Source organism: Capsella rubella, unplaced genomic scaffold, assembly GCF_000375325.1.
Source record: "Capsella rubella cultivar Monte Gargano unplaced genomic scaffold, Caprub1_0 scaffold_6, whole genome shotgun sequence".
Classification (NCBI taxonomy): domain Eukaryota; kingdom Viridiplantae; phylum Streptophyta; class Magnoliopsida; order Brassicales; family Brassicaceae; genus Capsella; species Capsella rubella.
In genome coordinates this window covers 10,676,213-10,695,795 of record NW_006238918.1, presented here as the reverse complement: position 1 = coordinate 10,695,795, position 19,583 = coordinate 10,676,213, and the positions used below count along the sequence as shown (strand labels likewise).

Genomic DNA, 19,583 nt, shown 5'->3' with positions numbered 1-19,583 from the left:
TCAACTTTATAAATATGTTTTTAATTTCTGAATTATGTGAAATATTTTTCTTTATTTTTAATGTAATATGTGTAATTGAAATTCGTGTATTGTTAATTTTGATTATTTACTAATTTATTTAAATTTGATATAAATTTGACATAAATATATTATATTAATGATTAAGTACTTTTGGTAAGAGTTTTTTAGTGGAAGGACAATTTTGTTTAAAAATTTTAATGAGTTGATTTGATTAGTTTAATGTTAATTATATTAGCAGTTTAATTTTGAGTGTCTTACATGTGGTACTCTAGTGGAAATGGTCTAAATCTACTAATTATTTAGTAAACGTTGATTGGATTTGGGACCACATCCTAAACTATCATTGGTTTAGTGGTGTGATATGTTTAGATACAAAATGGCTTGAATTCGGTAACTGATAAATAACTATTTCATTTTTTTAGTTTAGTTATTTTTTAGTGTTTCAGTAGCATCATTTTTACGTAATATATACTACAATAAAAAAAACAACAAAAAAAATTAATCATATATATAAAAGTAAGGTTTCACTCTCTCTTTATTAGTCCATTTGATATTTATTTTTAAATAAACCAAAACTGCAACACAATTAATCATATACATTAATGGGGGAATTTCAAAAATACCCCTTTTCATATACCTCTTTTTAAAAATACCCCTTTTTCAAACTTTATCAAAAAAACCACTAAAAATGTTGAAATTTATCCAAATATGTGTGTAAACTTATAAATATGTACGCAAATTACCTTTATATATGTATAAAACTTTATATACCTTTAATAAATAGCGTAAAAATAAATTATAAAAACCTTATAAAAACCTTATAAACCCCGTATAAACCCTTTTAAAAACCTTTTAAAAAGCTTATAAAACTTATAAAAACGATTTAAAACTATTTAAAACATTTTAAAACATTTGTATCGAATCTTCCAGTAGTAGTTATTATATAGAAGTACCTTATAAACTATATAAAACTTTATAATTTTTAATATTTAAAAAGGGGTATTTTTGAAAATGGATAGATAAAGGGGGTATTTTTAAAAAGGGGTACACCAAAAGGGGTATTTCTCAAAAATTCTCTACATTAATTCATACTTTAAATCTACATTTTACTACTAAAATTATAACTGAAATTACATAAACTGTGAATTGAATATTTGTTTTTTCCATCCAATTTCAATTAACACACAATAAATTATAATATAACTCATCTAATTCAATTATTTTAGAAATGTAACTTACATCACTTCATAGCCTATAAAAATCATTCTCACATCATCCTCCACCATATCTCATATACTAAATATTTTCTTTGTTTTTTCTTTAATGTTCTTGGCTTCTTGCATGGGTTGAAGATTCAAGGGGGAATTTCAAAAATACCAATTTCCATACTGCTTTTTAAAAATACCCCTCTTTCTATTTTTATCAAAAAGTCACTATAAATTTTCAAATTTATCGAAACAAATATGTGTAAACTTATATTTATAGACACATATTTTTCTTTATGTGTATGTAAACTTATATATATATATTTAATAAATACCGTATAAATACCTTTTAAAAACCTTTTAAAAATTATTCAAAAACCTTTTAAAAACTTTGTAAACCTTTTAAAATCTTATAAAATACTTATAAATGCCGTTTAAAATCGTTTAAAACTTTATAAATATTTGGATTAGTCTCCCAGTAGTAATGATGATATTGATTTACATTATCAACCATATAAAACTTTATAATTTTTCATATTTGAAAAGGGGTATTTTTAAAAATGGATAGAAAAGAAGAATATTTTTAAAAAGGGGTACACCAAAAGGGGCATTTCTCAAAAGTTCTCAAGATTCAATTAAGATATCATTGTAAGAGATTGATTATATATTTGGTTTTACTATATTTTACTTTTTCCAAATTTATTTCTTCTTTGGTTTTTATGTACTTTTTCCTTTCTCCATTTTTTCTTATATTTTTGAATGTATATAATACATATGTATAATAATAATTTATGGCTATAATAATATTATTTTATCAATGGAGATTCGAAAATATTGTCCTTACTATCGTACAATAAGAAAATCAAGCTAAATATACATGTATATTTATTTTATTCAAAAAGTATGTATTTTTTTGGCAAAAGAACTTTTTTATATAATTATCAAACCAATTTGTAAGACATTCTTTTAAAGATAATGATCATTATATTTTGCTTGTGATTAAAATTTTAGTAATATAAATAACATTATGATTTTTACTTGATTTAATATCTAAAAAATTTTTGATATTCAGTTTTTAATCTATTATACTACAAGGATAAAAAATTATAACTAAACCTAGAGATATAACTTAAATTAATAGGAAACTAAAAAGAGATTAAAAATAAAAATTTTCTTTGGGATTTTCTCAAAAGCTTTTGATTGCACTTCATATGATTTTATAGGAAATATATAATTTGTTACTTTCAACATAGTTTAGATTTAATTACTAAATAATTTAGGTTATGTGTGAGTTGATATGAAAAAAAAAACATTTAAAATCATAGTAAATTTATATTTTTATCATTAGCAATATTATTGTTTTACGTAAAAATGCTCAAAAGTACTGGAGAAAATTACTATAAGAACTGAACAATAAATCAACGACTAAATTCAATAGATATCGATGTATGCTTCTATTGTATATATGACTTAAATACATAAAGTGAAAAAAAAATATCATTGATATTAAAATTATTTATTCTATTTCTTTATAATTATTAAACAAATTTAAACTATTAACTTAATATACAACAACCTGCGCATGCGCGGGATATTACCTAGTATTAACTTCAAAACAAAGATATATTACTCAAAAAAGAAAGTTTATGTTGGACAATCCATGCATGATGCATAAAACCAAACCGTGAACGGAGTCTTGTTCTTTACGTAACATCTAATGGTGAAACTTTTGAGAACTCACCAAAACCGATCTTTATTGACACTTAGATAACCAGACATGACTTTGCCACCAGTATTCCTCATACCGTCAATAAGGAAACACCAAGTGGAACCCAATGCTCCGACATAGAAGTCAGCTTCCGATGCCATTAAGAAGTTAACAAGAGGATAGTTCGTACTTATCTCTCTCCCAAGGCTCGCTTCATACTCAGCCATCGACTTATTACCAACTTGTCTCGCAACTTCCGTGTAATAAAATCTCCAACGCCCATAACCTTTACTTCTGTCCACAACTTCCTTCATCTCCGTAGACAGCCATATTCTCTTAAGATCCGGAAACCGATCCTTTATCCGATCAGCCAAACGCATATACTCTTCTAAAGCCGCGACTCTCATTTCGCGCGCTTTGTCTCCCATCCGAACATGAACGCTAAGTATTGGCCTTGGAATCCACGGTTTGTGATTCGACCATACTTGTTCCTCAATCTCTGTCCTAATCTTCCTCTTCTTGTTTTTTCTCCAATCTCTACCTGATAAAACAATCTCAGCAGCCTCTTTTCCAAATGCGGTGTTTCGAGCAATGTTCATTAAATTGCACGTGTATTCCGTTTGAAATCTCATCAAGTATCTCACAGCCTGTGCTCTCCACCATCTCCGATCCATTTTTCGGTGAGTGGAGATTAAACTTCCGTTTATTTCTGTAGTAGGTTTCATATAACTCCAAGGCTTACCCCATAGCTTTGGTATAGGTCCAGCCCATATCAACTTTGAGCTGTAGTTTTGTTTACTCGTAACAATCCCACTCTCCCAAGCTTCTTTATCCCTCACAACCGCAAACGCACGTTTTCGACACTCTTCTGACGTTTCCGGTAGAAAATAGCAAGACCAGCTTCCACGAGAAGAACCTGAAACCAAACAAAGAAGTTCATACTCAACACATTTTGTTCCTTTCCGTACGTGTAATAGTCAAAAACAATGATACCATTTTTTTTTCTTAAACTAAAAAGTACTAAGCATAGGTCTGTACATTTTCTCAAACGCGAAACTAACACATGTTATATGATCAAATCCCAAGAGTCGTTCGACTTCTACCTAAAATCTTTACAAGTTGAGCTATTGACTTTTGGTAAAAAAAAAATAACAACACAAGTACACAACATTGAGACTTTTCCACGTACTAACAAAGAAAATGTAGTCCATCATGATAATATTATATTATACATATATAGTTACAGGTGCACCTAGCGCCTAACTAGAAAATCGTAATAAAGCATACTGGAGAAGAAAGAAAACATTGTGTACCTTTGCAACCATTATGATCTGCTCGGTTATAGTAGTTTGCAACAAGAATGCGGTTTTCGTTTATAGCAATTGCAAGCAGTCCGGTCATTTCAGTGATCTGGGCTCCGGATCCATAAATATGAAGTGTTTCCCAATCAGCTACAAGGAACTTGAGTTTCGTGTTTTCGCAGTCCGAATGATGCTGATGAATCCATAAATCACTTTGAACTCTTCTAGTTAACGGATAGTTCTCTTCGTCTCCTCCATTGATCTGATATATAAGACACTACAATTTAATCAGCCATCATACTAATTACTGGATAAAAAGAAGAAGACGAAGAAGAAGCAGATACCCAAGTAGGAAACGTCTGATTAGCTATACGTTTATCTAAACGCTCCCTAACTCGTGACATCTCCTCACAATTCTCCAAATGTATAGCGTTTGGTACATCAGATTTATTCACGCCTAGTTTCTTCAAGAAGTCTTCATTGTTTAGTAATAAATTGTCCCAAGCAGAAACCAAAAGGTTTACTTCATCATCATTATCTTCCGTATTAGCTTTGTTATTCCATTTCAGTTTGTGGTCTATGCTTGAAACCATATCTGCATTTATATACAATTTTTATTACACTAAGAAAAAACACAATAACAAGTTACCAAACATTTTTGTAAGACTTACTGATGATGTGAGTAGTGGAATTAGAGGGAAGAAAAGTAGAGGATGAGGAAGAGAAAGAGAAGGCGGCGAGTTCAAAGGTTCCAAGAGAAGTGAAAGCAGTTAAGAAAAGTGAAGTGAGACAGATTCCACATAGAAACCCAATTATACAAATTTGACATGGAAATGAGTTTCCAAGCTTTAATGCTTTCCCTGAAATCAATCTCTCCAATGTCTTCATCTCATACTATACTCTATTTTCTAGCTTAGAAAGTAAGAAGTAAGAAGTAAGAATCAAACCTACTTGTAGGAGATATAACATAACTATGGAGATATTAAAGAAGAGGAGACCATTAGTGTTGATCATATCTAAACTCAAAATACTTTAAAACATGTGGGAAAAAAGAACAGTAATAATCTTTTTAAAATTTGGGAAAATGTGAAATTTTGATTAATATAAACGACACTTGGGTCAAAAAGAAAGATAGAACAAATTAAAAGCCTGCTTACCAGCTTGTCTGAAAACAAGAGAGAATCAAAACACAAATCCACTCGACATTTTTTTAATTATATTTTTGTTGAAGTTATCAAAAAAAGTGACTAATTCAAGAAACCTAGAAATAAACGTTAATGAACTAATTAATCAAAGTGGGAAGCTCATTTTCTTAGGACATAGCCCTGACAAGTGAGAGTTTCATATGATAGAGGTTTTGACATGTTGTGTTTTGTTAAAAGATTAATATATTATCATCATGTGGACTATTACTAAACTACTTTTTAAAGGACTAATGACAATGAATTGTTATTAATTGACCAAACCTCAAAACTTATAATACAAAACATAGAATCGCTTCCGGCGATCAAGCATAACACCTATCAAATTCAGTATGATAAGTACCTTATGGCGAAGAATATGATCAAAAAAAATATTTTCAATGTGAAATACTTCTGCATGTCTGATTTTGCACACCAAACGAGGTTAATGCTCATACATAGCATTACAGTTTGATGTACACACAACCACATTGTAACATGTAACGTAGAAAGTAAGGTGAGTATAATATAGCATTTGGGATGAAACCGTATAACATGATCTTGTTTCAGGCTTGAAGGGTTGTATGGGTTTTGGCTCAGAAAATCATAGAAAAAGCAGATGAGTACAATGCTAATCTAACGGTTTGGTTTTTATTTATTGTTTGGTTTGACTATGCCAGTCTCATGTTTCTTCATTTTGTAATTATTTTGTCTCCACTTTAGGTAGCCCAATATGATTAAAAATATATATATATATATATATAATTTGTAAATATAATTTAATAAAAATAGAATAATTTGTTTCGGTTCGGAATCGCTTAATTTTTTTTATTTTTTTTTAGTTCTCAAGTTTACTATCTGTTCGGTTATTATATTGGGTTCTGTTCAGTTTGGTTCCTCTTTTTTTCGATTCGGTTTTGGTTCGATATTTTCGGTTCAGTTATTATATTGGTTTTGGTTAAGTTCGTTTCTTCCTTTTTTAGTTTGTTTTCGATTCAATATTTTTGGTTTGATTGTTTTTCCCGGGATACATACGTTTCGAACCTACTTATAAACAACTATAAATCTACAAGTTTTCTAAGATCTAAACAGATATATATATATACTAGTTGTTGATCCGCGCTGCGCGCGGGAGCTTTATAAAATTTTTCTTTTATTTTTAGTTATATTATAATTTTTCGTTGATTTTTTTTTTGTTTTTCATTGTTTGTTTTGTTGGCTTTTTACTGTTGTTATTTTTTGTTATTCTATTTTTCATATCGATTATTTTTTCAATTTTATAGTAATTTAGTATTTGAAATGTTTATCATCATTTGGTATTCGTCAGAGGTCGATGAAAAGTTTATGCGGCATTCTCTCTTTTTACTAAGTATGTGATTAGAGAGATAAAGTTTTCGGTGTCTGGGTTTGATTCATTCTAGGATCTGGCTTGTTTCCCGTTTTTTCCTACGTTCGAATCTATGTATTCTGGCCAATGATTTTGAAATCGGTATCGTTGTTGCAAATTTGTCGTTCTTGTAAACGATTGTTATAGAAAATGTTTTCCATGTTCCGTTTAATCATCCAGTTCAAACTCGTGTATCCCACGTTTTTCTAATTTTTTTAACCGGTTTGATTGTTATGTGTTGGACCTCAGGCCCTTGCTTTTTTAGATTTTGTATTTTGATTGTTGTGAAAGTGTTGGACCTAAACCCATATTCTTTTGGATTTAGTAAAAAGAAAAATGATGATATGGTGGAGTATGTGGCGCTGACGTGACGGAAGGAGAATAGAGGAAAAGTAACTTTATATATATATATATATATTTATTTAAATTTCAATATTTTGTTCCATTTTTATCAGTGCCTGAAGAATATACTAAATGAAATTATCCCATGAATATTATACGATATTTAATCGTTTATGATATCATACATACTTCATTTTGCCAAACCAACATGTATTTTGGTCAGAAAGTTATGGAAGAACTAATTTTTCAAACGTATAACAACTATCATGTAAAAATATAAAAACTAAGTTACGTATTAAACAGAAATGGTTACAAAAGTAAAACAAAGTACCAAAAGAAAGCAAAAAGAGAAATCATTAACATTATTATTCCGTGTTCTATACTAAACTTTAAAACCAAGTCACTTCTACTTTTTTCATGTCACATATACGAATCGTAGTTAATTGCTTCACCAAACAACAACATTTATAATTAAAACATTACTTTTTTTAATCACATGACAACAAAACACAACCATGCATGCTCACATCAAACTCTCTCACTTGCCACTTCTTTGTCCTAAAAGAATCTAAAAACAAATGTCGATAGATTGATAAATCTCTCTAAGTGGATTCTTGGCTTGAACCAAGTGACTTTGTCTTATGATTCTCTGCCTCATTTTCAGACCAGCTGGTATAAAAAGCTTTTTCTTCTCTTTTTTCTTTTTTATCCAAGTGTCATATTAACATCGAAATCCATAATTCTTTAATTAAACAAAAAAAGATTTTATACAATACAAAATGTTTTTTGAAAAAATACAAATGAGGTTTAGATACTATCAACGGTTATGCTCTTCTCTCCTTTATTATCTCCATAATTATGTGACAAATCCGTTTCATGGGTTTCTCCTCCCTCTTCTTCTCTTCTCTTCTCTTCTATTCATTTTGTGCTTATTCAGCTGCAAAAAAAAATCAAATAAATATAATAAAGGTTCATCAGATTTCTTTTTTCTTAATTACGTTTGGTTTGATCTTGGCTATATTGAGAATTCTAATTAAATTTTTCTTTCTTATTTTTTTTTTGTTGCAGCTTACTGAAAAAATGGACCACTGATGAAGGAAACAAATGTATTTCGATCGAAGCATCTTTATAATTTTATCTTAGAAAAGAAACAAAAAGTGTAGAGAAATATCATGTGAGTTTTGGTTGATAGGTTTGGTAAAGTGTTTCTTTTGGTTCTTTTAGTGAGCAATAATAGAGAAAATCTAGAGTTGTGACTTGTGAGCAATGAAGTCATTAGAAAGATTGGTTTCAGAGAAAGCATTAAAGCTTGGAAACTCATTTCCATGTCAAATCTGTGTAGTTGGGTTTCTATGTGGAATCTGTCTCACTTCACTTTTCTTAGCTGCTCTTACTTCTCTTGGAACCTTTGAATTCGCCTCCTTCTCCTCTGCTTTTCCTCCTTGCAACTCCTCCACATCTCACATCATCAGTAAGTTTTATACAAAAGATTTGGATCTTATTTTGGTAATTTGTTGTGTTTTTGTTTTCATGTAATGATAGCTTTTGCTTATATGTTAGATATGGTTGCAAGTATAGACCGTACATTGAAATTGAAGACCAAAGCTGAGGTAGAAGATGGTGATGATGTGAAGCTTTTGGTCTCTGCTTGGGATAATTTATTACTTAAAGAAGAAGACTTCTTTAAGAAGTTAGGGATGAATAAATCTCTTGTACCAAACGCTCCACATATGGAGAATTGTGAGGAGAGGGCGCGAGTTAGGCAGCGATTAGATACAGAGATATCGAATCTAACGTTACCTTCTTGGGTATGCTTCTTTCTTCTTCTTGTTTATTTGTTGTCGTCAAGGAGAGTAAACAATCATAAGCTTTGTTTTTAGATCAATGGAGGGGATGAAGAGAACTATCCATTGACTAGGAAAGTGCAACGAGATATATGGATTCATCAGCATCCTTTGGATTGTGGAAACAAGAGTGTTAAGTTCCTTGTAGCTGATTGGGAAACACTTCCTGGTTTTGGAATTGGAGCTCAGATTGCGGGAATGACTGGACTTCTCGCAATCGCTATAAACGAAAACCGAGTGCTTGTTACAAAGTACTATAATAGAGCAGATCACAACGGTTGCAAAGGTACACAAAGTCTATAGCCGTGTATATAAGCACCAAATTTTGGGTTTGATTTTGGTGTTACTCTTTGTATGGATGCAGGATCATCCCGTGGAAGCTGGTCTTGCTATTTTCTACCGGAAACATCACAAGAGTGTCGAAAACGAGCGTTTGCGATTGCGAAAAACAGAGAAGCGTGGGAGAATGGGATTGTCACAGGGAAACAAAACTACAGCACAAAGGAGATTTGGGCAGGGCCTATACCAAAGCTATGGGGTAAGGCTTGGAGTTATATGAAACCCACGACAGAAATAAACGGAAGTTTAGTTTCCAGTCACCGGAAAATGGATAGGAGATGGTGGAGAGCACAAGCAGTGAGATACTTGATGAGATTTCAAACAGAATACACTTGTGGTTTAATGAACGCTGCTCGACACTCTGCGTTTGGTCAAGAAGCTGCCAAGATTATTCTGTCTAGAGGAGATTGGAGAAAGAAGAAGATGACAAGAACAGAGATTGAGGAACAGGTGTGGTCTGATCACAAGCCGTGGATTCCAAGGCCAATGCTGAGCGTTCACGTGCGGATGGGAGACAAAGCGTGCGAGATGAGAGTTGCAGCTTTAGAAGAGTATATGCGGTTAGCTGATCGGATCAGAGATCGGTTTCCAGAACTCAACAAGATTTGGCTCTCTACAGAGATGAAAGAAGTTGTGGACAGAAGTAAAGATTATACTAACTGGAGATTTTATTACACAAAAGTGGCGAGACAAGTCGGTAATAAATCAATGGCTGAGTATGAAGCAAGCCTTGGTAGAGAGATGAGCACGAACTATCCTTTGGTTAACTTCTTAATGGCGTCAGACGCTGATTTCTTCGTCGGGGCATTGGGTTCCACTTGGTGTTTCCTCATCGATGGTATGAGGAACACTGGTGGAAAGGTCATGTCTGGTTATCTTAGTGTTAATAAAGACAGGTTCTGGTAACTTTACAGTTCCGCTTTGTACAGAAGATGACTCTTCTCCTTATTTTTGAGTCTTTTTGTATAAAGAGTTGTCAGTATAATAAAGGAAGGCTTAGTAATAAATAGTACACAAACAGTTCAGAGTTATATGCTAAGCTCTAACGATTTATCTTTTTCTGCAAGTATGAAATACAAAAAGTCCTCATAAACCCTATCTTCCCTTCAACTTTGCTAGTGAACTTCCTAGCAACGTGAGAACCAATGCATTACTTCTATAGTTCTTAAACGGAAGTAAATATAATCTCAAGTAGTAGGCATTAAAAAATCAATCAAAAAGATCAAGCTTTTTAGACAGAACATGGGAGAATATTCTGTCGACAATTCGGTAAGTGAGTGCATGGTTTCCATATCTCATAAGATTTTCTTTGTTAATCAAGAAATCGTGATCCGTATTCAGCTACTAGAATTTGCAGTATATGACATAGAAATGCTCATATGAGAAGTATCTAGTTGCCAAAGTAAATAGAAAATTGTTGATGTCAAATAAATAGAAACAAAACCAGATATACAACAATAGGATAGAGTCCAGTGGAGCCGGAAAATTTAGTTGAGCATGATTATTGGTAGACTCTTAAGATTAGTTCTTAAGCATATTTTAGTATTAAAATTTTAAGTGTTAAGAGATTGTATTTTTGTTTTTTGTTTTTTGTGTGTTTATTGGTAGGCTCTTAACTTGTAGTTATTAGGAAAAAATATTTATTCAAAAATGAAATGAAATAAAAATATTTAATCTTTTAATTTTATAAAACAGAAAAATTATTGTAAATTAAATTTTTTAAATATACATGAGATACAAATTATAAATTTATAACATAAATAACATAAAGCACAATAATTTTAGTGTTGATTTCTAGAATTTTTTTCCACGTATGCTCGACCAATTCTTTCTTCAATTGTTGATGCCATTTTCTCTGTAGAAAATACAAGAATTTTTTTCTTGAGTAACTAAAAGATTTGGTTTGACTTTGGTTAGAGAATAAAAATTGGTGTGAAAATAAAATATGAAGGCTTATTCTTAAAAGAGAATGACTAAAAGGAAGGTTTGGATTTTTTTTGTATTAATTAAGTTTGTAAAACAAAATAGAATGAGATACATATTTTGTTGAGCAATACTTGGGTTCACCCCCTATTGATTAGCCAATCAAAATAAAACAATATGTCATATCATATTATATTTAAAAAAAATAAAAAATATAACAAACCTTAACCACTATTTTATAAACCCAAAACAAAATATAATTTCGCTTAATTACAAAATCTAAATCCTAACCACTATTTTATAAACCCAAACAAAAATATAATTTCGTCTAATTACAAAATCTAAACCCTAACCACTATTTTATCAACCCAAACCAAAATATAATTTCGTTTAATTACAAAATCTAAACCCTAACCACTATTTTGTCAACCCAAACCGAAATACAATTTTGTTTGATTACAAAATCTAAACCCTGGCCACTAATTTGTCAACCCAAACCGAAAAATAATTTCGTTTAATTACAAAATCTAAACCCTAACCACTAATTTGTCAACCCAAACCGAAATATAATTTTGTTTAGTTACAAAATCTAAACCTTAACCACTATTTTATAAACCCAAATCAAACTATATTTCTTTAATCAAAATCCTACATAATTTGTTTCCATAATTTGATTTGTATAATGTTGGTGCATAAAAAAACCAGTCCCGTATTACTTATACAAATGTCTCGTTTTGTTTCTGACTCTTATAACAATTAGTCTCTCAATCATAAACAGAATTGTTGTGGTGGTGCATGAAGGAGATATTATGTCCCGTGTTGACCATAACAATGCCTCGGCTCGGTTTTAGACTCTTTTTATGATGAGTCTCGTGTTGCTTTTTCAAATGCCTCGACTCGGTTTTAGACTCTTCTCATGATGAATTTTTGGATATGAAATGTGTAGATGAAATGAGGTAATCTTAGTTACCTCTTTAACAGTCCCATGTTGACCATAGATATGCCTCGGCTCGGTATTAGGCTTTTTAACGATGAGTCTTTAAATCGAAAACAAATTGATCATGGTGGTGCAAGAATGAGAAATTATGTCACGTGTTTCCTTTTCAAATGTTTCATCCCAGTTTTAGACTCTTCTCATGATGAGTTTTTGGATAAGAAATGGGTAGATGAAATGAGGTAATCTCAATTACCTTTTTAACAGTCCCGTGTTGACCACAAAGAGAGCCAACTCAAGGTCGCAATAAGAAGGAAAAAGAAAGAAGGGGAAGAATCAGTCTCCCAAAAAGAAGTTGAAAGTAAAGGGAATACAAGGGAGTGAGTCTCCGAATAAGAAAACAAAGCTCTCAAGACAAGATCGAATAATGCACTGTGGTCGGTGTGGTTTATCAGGACACAACACATAATCTTGTAAAAATACTGGTGTACAAATCAGAATGCCTCAGAAGAAACATATGGGAGTTGGTGAGTCCCAGAGCCAGTCAAGCCAAGTAAACCAAACGTCACAGGTTTTAATTAGTTTGGTAATAACCTTACTTTATAAATTTATGTGGTTTGGTAGCAAGCTTACGTTGTCTTTTTTTAAAATCATAAATTTGCAAGATATGTTTGAGTGAGGATTCAAGGCTGTGGCTTCTAGTGGTTTGGTGTTTTTCAAGAATTACTTGGTTTTCTCGGAATTTAGTAGTTGGTTTTTGTAGTGTCTCTTAAATTTTAGAATGATAAAAAATGTTTCTTGGATTTTAAGAATTTCTTTTGTTGTAGTTTAAGAATTTTCTCGAAGTTTCATAATTAGTTCACTTCATAACTCAAATTGAAGAAGCGGATGATGCCATTGTTGAAAAAGGAGACATTTTTATATTTAGAGCAAAACGACATCATTTAATTTTGGAACAGAATTTAGATGATTGGATTACAGCTTAAACATGTCATTAATGACATGGCCTCCACATCACCTACGGTAAACGGGATCTTAACGACGTCTTGTGTATGTATGATCATGCACGAAACAATAACATTAGTATATTTGAGTATTTAATTAGTTTAGGTATTTATTTGCACGTAGGTAGAGTTAAGGTATGCATTGAACATACTTATTGAGTTGGGGTATGAATATTACGTTTTCCGCTTTTATGAAGTAAAACACACTTTTATGAAGATCTTTGTTCTCTTGTTTTCTTTATTAGTTGGAGTAACTTTGGGAGCATTGTAGTATAATGGAGATTCAGTAATAGTTGATAACATTTTGAAGAAGATTTGAAATCAATAGAATTAATTACTTGATATAGCTCTCCTTGTGAGCATTGGATGAAGCTATATACGGACGGAGCTTCTCACGGTAACTCGGGGTTGGCTATGGCGGGGGGCGTTCTGCGTGATAATACTGGTAGGTGGTGTGGTGGTTTTGCCCTTAATATTGGTTTATGTTCGGCGTCAGTAGCGAAGTTGTGGGGTATTTATTACGGGCTTGTTACTGCGTGGGAGAAAAAATTGAGGCGAGTGGAGGTGGAGGTGGACTCGAATTTGGTGGTGGGTTTCTTAATGACGGGGATCAGCATGTCTTATCTTTTATCTTTCTTGGTACGGTTGTGGCATGGTTTCTTAACTAGGGACTGGATAGTCCGGATTTCTCATGTGTATGGAGAAGCAAACCGTTTTGAAGATGGTTTAGCTAACTATGCAATTAATTTACCTTTAGGTTTCCATACGTTAGAAGTAGCCCCAGACATTGTGGACTCGATTGTTGTTGAGGATATAGTCGTAGAACTACGTTTCCAAGACGTATCCGTTTGTAATTTTCTTTTAGTTTATGAATAAATCGCAAGGAGACAATGTCTTCTTGTTCTCAACAAAAAAAAATGATTTTTATTCTTAGCTTACACATCAAAGCAAACATTATAGTAATATGTGTTAAATCGTTTTCCATCCAAACTTCTATTCAACTTAATCTATAAACTAATACTATAGTAGTTGCTTGATAGTGGATTAGTGTGTTTACTTTTAAGACACCTCATGTAAGTTGTTTGCATCACTTTCATTCTCTGAATATGTTTATATATGTTGTGCCATCTTTCTGCCAGATTCATGTTTGCCATTTTCACGTTTTCTTTTACCTATAATCTCTGGTTTTTCGGCCTCTTCTCTTCTTTACAGCTACTTCCTCACTGTCCACATCCCCTTCAGCATCTAAATCATAATTATTTTCCATGCTTACCTCCTTAGATTGTGTGCTCTTCACATAGTTATGTACTTCTTTTCCAGCAAACTCAGTCCAACGTTTAGGAGCATCAGATATTCCTAATACCTACAAAGTCAATAAAACAATCACTACAATGAATATAGGTGCTCTTAGCACACCGAAAACACTATACTATAGATAACATGGTGATTTCATAAACGTTGTGTTTGCCGGAGCCATTTTAGGGTGATCAGAAACAATAGCGTTTAGAGGCTATATAAGGACATGTCTCCTAGTATACCCAAGAGGTTACAAAATCATATTAATGTGCTTACTTCAACCTATACCTTTTTAATGAAATTTTGGAAGGGATCAAGAGACTACATCTCTAATTGGAGATCTTCCTCTAAAATTCGACGAAGTGAGGCCATCATAGTTTTCCTGAAAAATTAAGCTAGCCATAACTACCCAAAAAAGTTCATCGTCATAAGCCAAGAGAGAGAAACTTATAACTGAAATTTCTTAATTGTATTCCTTAACTCACTCTGCATTAGCTTTAATATACCAAGATCTTTCTGTAAGGTTCCTTATATCTCTCTACAAAACTTTTTTTTATTTCCCTTGCCCTTCCTATCTTTAGCTACTCTCTTAGATATGTTATCTTCTATCAGAAAAACCATCGCATGGGATTTTCTCATTTCCTCATCACAACTAGTATGCCCCTAACCTCGTTCTTTTATCCCTGCTCTTCAGAAATTCCTCTCGGTTTCTTGAGGATTTTTGGAAGCATCATTATCACCAGCTTCTTCTACGCACTGTCATCAACAAAGACACATTAGTATTCAAAGGTGCATTGACATGAGAGGTTCATGTATCTTTCTCTTTATAATAACCATTTGACCTCTCATGTCAGTGTCACCTTTGAATATTATTGTGTCTTTGATGATGGCAGTGCTTAGAAGAAGCTGGTGATGATGATGCTTCCAAAATTGAACAAGGATAGGGACGATAATGGTTGTTATGAGGAATGCTCCCGTGCGATGGTTATTTTGACAGATGAGAACAAATCCAAGTGAGTAGCTAAGATATGAAGGACAAGGGAAATAAATAAATCATGCAAAGTGATATAAAGAGTGCCCTTAGAGAAAGATCTTCATATATTAAGGCTAATGTAGAGTAAGTTAATGGTTGCAATTAATGAATTTTGGTTAAAGGTTTCCTCTTTCATGGCTTATGAAGATGGACTTTTCTGTTTAGTAATGGCTTGCTTTATTTTTAGGACAACTACGATGGCTTCACTTCATCGAATTTTAGAGGAAGATCTCCAATTCGAGATGCAGTCTCTTAACCCCTTCAAGAATTTCATTAACAAAGTACTAAATGAAGTGACTACTTTTATTTGATTATGTAACCTCTTGGTTATACTGGGAGACAAGTCCTTATATTTTTTTATTGGATTATTAGGTAATAGAAATTTCTGATGCTCCTAAACGTTGGACTCGGTCTGTTAGGAAAGAACTACAAAAATATATGAAGGACACACAATCTAAGGGGGTAAGAAGGGAATATAATTATGATTTATATGCTGAGGGGGATGTGAAGAGCGAGGAAGAAGCTATAAAGAAGAGAAGGGGCTGAATTGTTTTTTTAAAATCAAAATAAGAGATTATTGGTAAAAAAAAACGTAAAATTGGCAAAAGATGTATCTGGTAATTAGAGGGTAAAACATACAGAAACATATTTAGAAAATGAAAGTGAGGCAAACAACTTGCATGAGGTGTCTTAATAGCAGACACACGATCAAGCAACTACTATAGTATTAGTTTATAGATTTAGCTAATTAGATATCTGATGGACAACAATCTAATACATATACTATAATATTTAAGAGCATTGATGTGTAAGCTAGGAATAAAAATCATTCATAGCATAAACAAGGAGAGCTATATAAAGTAATTAATTCTATTGATATCAAATCTGTTTCAAAATGTTATCAACTATTATTGAATATCTATTAAACTATAATGCTCTGAAAGTCACTCTTACTAATAAAGGAAACAAGAAAACAAAGATCTTCATAAAAGTGTTTTCTACTTCAGAAAAATAGATCATCTCAGAAACTCAAAAACCAAAAAACTCACAGACTAGCTAGAAGCTAAAGATGGCACTAGCAATATGCAACAAAGATTAGTAATAATTTCATGAAAGCCTAGATCAATGAACCATGAAAGCTACACTACAAGAATTTTCACTTTTACTAGCGGCCAAATATTGCTATTTAACAAATTCATAGCGTTAAGAAAAGCACTATATCATTGCACGCACCATAAGTCCGCCACTTTATATAACAGTTGTTTGGGATGCTAATTTAGTAGGCTATATTATAGCGGTTGGAAATATGTTATCATATTTATTATGATAGCGTTAATTTTTTTTTTAATGGCTTTAAATTAATATTTTAAATTTAATTTCAAATTTTTTATTTTTTTCAATTTTATATTTTTAATTTCAATAATCTATTCATAACCAAATCTTTATTGACATAAAGTTTCAATAAAGTTTTAGCATAAAAATTCAATGAAAGAAGAACAAAGTATCTTAAGACGAAAACAAAATATGAAGCAAGCTAAGCAAAATCAAATTCTTGATATGAGCGTGCTAAATCTAATCTCAACTTTGTAAGCAATGGGACATCAAAATACGACAACATCCTAACACCAACAAAATCTAAAACCAAAACTTAAGATTTTAAAAAGTAATCACGGAACAACTCAACCTGAAGTAAACAAAAACGAAAAGGACATAAAAAAACCTTTTTCATATATATAAGCAAGTTTTGTTTAATCAAACTGCTTGTAATGATACTTCAAAATTTAACAATTCAAAATCTAATAACACTCAAATGAAAACAGAATCAACTTATAATCAAAAAGATATAAAGATCTTACCTTGCAAGCAATCATAGTTCTCAGCCTCCTTATAAACAACGAAATTGTCACTGAAGAATAAAAGCACACACTTGGTGAGTGAGTTTTGACTAATATGAAGAAACTGAAAATCTTGATGGCTTTATAATATCTAAAAAAATTACCTCATTAAGATTCAAATCTCCGAGGATAATCTTCAGCACCCTCCACCTAGTAAACGTTGAGATTCTTCTACATCGAAGAACAAAAATCCTTAAATTAAGACAATATAGAGGCAAAACTAAGAACTTAAAGCTTGATAAAGGATCATGAATTGTTAGTGAGGAATAAACGCAAACATTTTGTGGAACTTTTCTTCCTCTCGTTTGGTTAATCTCATAACCCAGCTGAGAAATCCTTCTTGCATAGATTTTAATAAACCTACAAAATCAGCTAACCCAGACACAAAATTCCCCTTAATACTTCAAAATCCAATCACAAAAGGAGAGAAAAATATAAGGTTTTGTTGGATCTCGAGGCCATGGGGGAGGAGATTCTTTGAAGTGGAGGAAGAATCTGAGATGTTAGAGACAGCGGAGAAAGAGGAGATTTAGCCGATGGCTGGAGTGTGTGAATCCGAGTAAATGACGCACAATCTTTGATTTGGAGGAGTGCTTGCATCATGATTATGGTGACAAAATTCAAAGATCTGAAGTGGGATTGTTGTGCCAGGATTAGTGAGAACATAGACAAAGAACTTGACTAGGTCACTGGATTTGAGAGGGTTTGTGTTGTGGTGTTTCTCGTTGAAGATGAGACTATCTGTTGAAAGGAGGACATGAGACTATGTGTTTTTGGGTGTTGTGTTTAGGTCAACTATTTTTTTCTATTATTATATTCGTTTAATTTGGGCTGACACAGGCCTGGCCCACTACATGAAGCGATGGATTCGGGCATCAAAATATATGGGTATATTTTACAATTTTTTTAAAGGCTTATTATATATATTAAACATCTAAGCATTTTTATATATTCATTTTTATTAGGCTTTTCTTAATTTCTTTTACCATTTGTTGTGGACTATAAAATTTTAAAATAATTAAACATTTTGTACTGAAATTTTTTAAAATAAAACCTTAAACTACTTGCATTAAAGAAATCCTAAAATCGATAATTGAAGATTGAAGATTGAAGATTGAAGATCGAAGGATTTCATAAATGAAGGTATATACATAGTAACTCTAAACTTTGATCAAAATTTTGAAACTTTTGCTTTCACTACTCCCAATATATTATTAGTCATTAACAATCTTTGGTGTAAAGTCATAAAAGGCATAAAAGTTTTGTTTATAATTTTCTGTAGCCTATAGAATCGAACATCGAAGGAATAACATAATAATAATTAGGTACTTGGGCTGTTGGATTTTTTAGCTTTTACTTAAATAGAATTGAAATTTCATTTAGATTGTTTTACTTGTTAATTTTGATTCGTAACCCGTGAAAGAAATTTGAATGTATTCATACATGTTTCATGTTTGATTTAATTTTGTGTATAACTTTTTTTTTTCTTTTTGTAACAAAAAATGGCATAATCTCGAGATAAAAAAGCAATAAATCATCTGAAGCTAAGAAAAGCAAACCATCTGGAATAATAAGAAGTCAAGCATAAGGATTACAAAGTAGAAAGGAAAATGATAAACATGATGCATTCATAAAGTCTCAAGCTAATTCTCTTTTAAGGTATGTAAATGGAGTTGAACAACCAAAAAATTATAATTTCAGTGAACTAATTAGCACTCAAAGAAACTAAGATGAAGATGAAGATATCAATGATATTGGTCGGAATAATGTTGAGCATGAGAAATCAAGTGAACATTAAGAAACTCATCAAGATGAGTTTGGAAAAGAGAGGGACAAGAGCAAGGAGAAAAGAGAACATATGTCTGATAATTCTGATCTTGGAAATTGGGGAAATATTAATATGAAATCGAGAGATTTATTGGTAAAATATGGTCTTAAACTAAGTTTTTCAAGCGATTATCGATTTCCTAAAGATGCTTGAAAATATTGGTGAGCCGAATAATGGGAATTTTCTTGCTATTATTGAGATGATTCAGAGTTTGATACAGGCATGAGGGAACATGTCAGGCGAATTGAGAAAAAAAGAAATTTCTTCTCATTACCTTAGTCACTAGATTCAGAATGAGTTGATTGAGATGGTTGCAAAACAGATCAAAGTGATGATCATAAA

The 19,583-nt window shown here is 31.8% G+C and overlaps 2 protein-coding genes and 1 long non-coding RNA gene across 3 annotated transcripts; 1 reads left to right on the top strand and 2 right to left on the bottom strand.

Annotated features, from left to right (window-relative positions):
- Nucleotides 1-2,933: 2,933 nt before the first annotated feature.
- Nucleotides 2,934-4,677, bottom strand: LOC17882180. Its single transcript, XM_023781726.1, is given in 3 exon segments — nt 2,934-3,850; nt 4,248-4,492; nt 4,580-4,677. Coding segments are annotated over 3 exon segments (1,230 nt in total). The 3' UTR covers nt 2,934-2,963.
- Nucleotides 4,678-7,994: 3,317 nt separating this feature from the next.
- LOC17883119 lies at nt 7,995-10,367 on the top strand. The gene is made up of 5 exons (XM_006289276.2): nt 7,995-8,114; nt 8,214-8,616; nt 8,706-8,953; nt 9,026-9,275; nt 9,354-10,367. The coding sequence occupies exons 2-5, from the start codon at nt 8,412-8,414 to the stop codon at nt 10,232-10,234; spliced, it is 1,584 nt and encodes a 527-aa protein (XP_006289338.1). The 5' UTR covers nt 7,995-8,114; nt 8,214-8,411; the 3' UTR covers nt 10,235-10,367.
- A 3,791-nt stretch (nt 10,368-14,158) lies between these two features.
- LOC111830105 lies at nt 14,159-18,170 on the bottom strand. The gene is made up of 4 exons (XR_002833429.1): nt 17,692-18,170; nt 17,518-17,584; nt 17,375-17,424; nt 14,159-14,552 (listed from the first exon to the last, which is right to left on the bottom strand). It is a non-coding gene; the product is annotated as an uncharacterized LOC111830105 (long non-coding RNA).
- Nucleotides 18,171-19,583: the final 1,413 nt, after the last annotated feature.

What these genes read in the sequence shown, in the direction of transcription:
- LOC17883119 (XM_006289276.2), top strand. Translation starts at nt 8,412, where the DNA reads ATGAAGTCATTAGAAAGATTGGTTTCAGAGAAAGCATTAAAGCTTGGA. An exon ending in CTCCACATCTCACATCATCA is followed by an intron (nt 8,617 to 8,705) that starts GTAAGTTTTATA and finishes CTTATATGTTAG; the next exon opens with ATATGGTTGCAAGTATAGAC. An exon ending in ATCTAACGTTACCTTCTTGG is followed by an intron (nt 8,954 to 9,025) that starts GTATGCTTCTTT and finishes CTTTGTTTTTAG; the next exon opens with ATCAATGGAGGGGATGAAGA.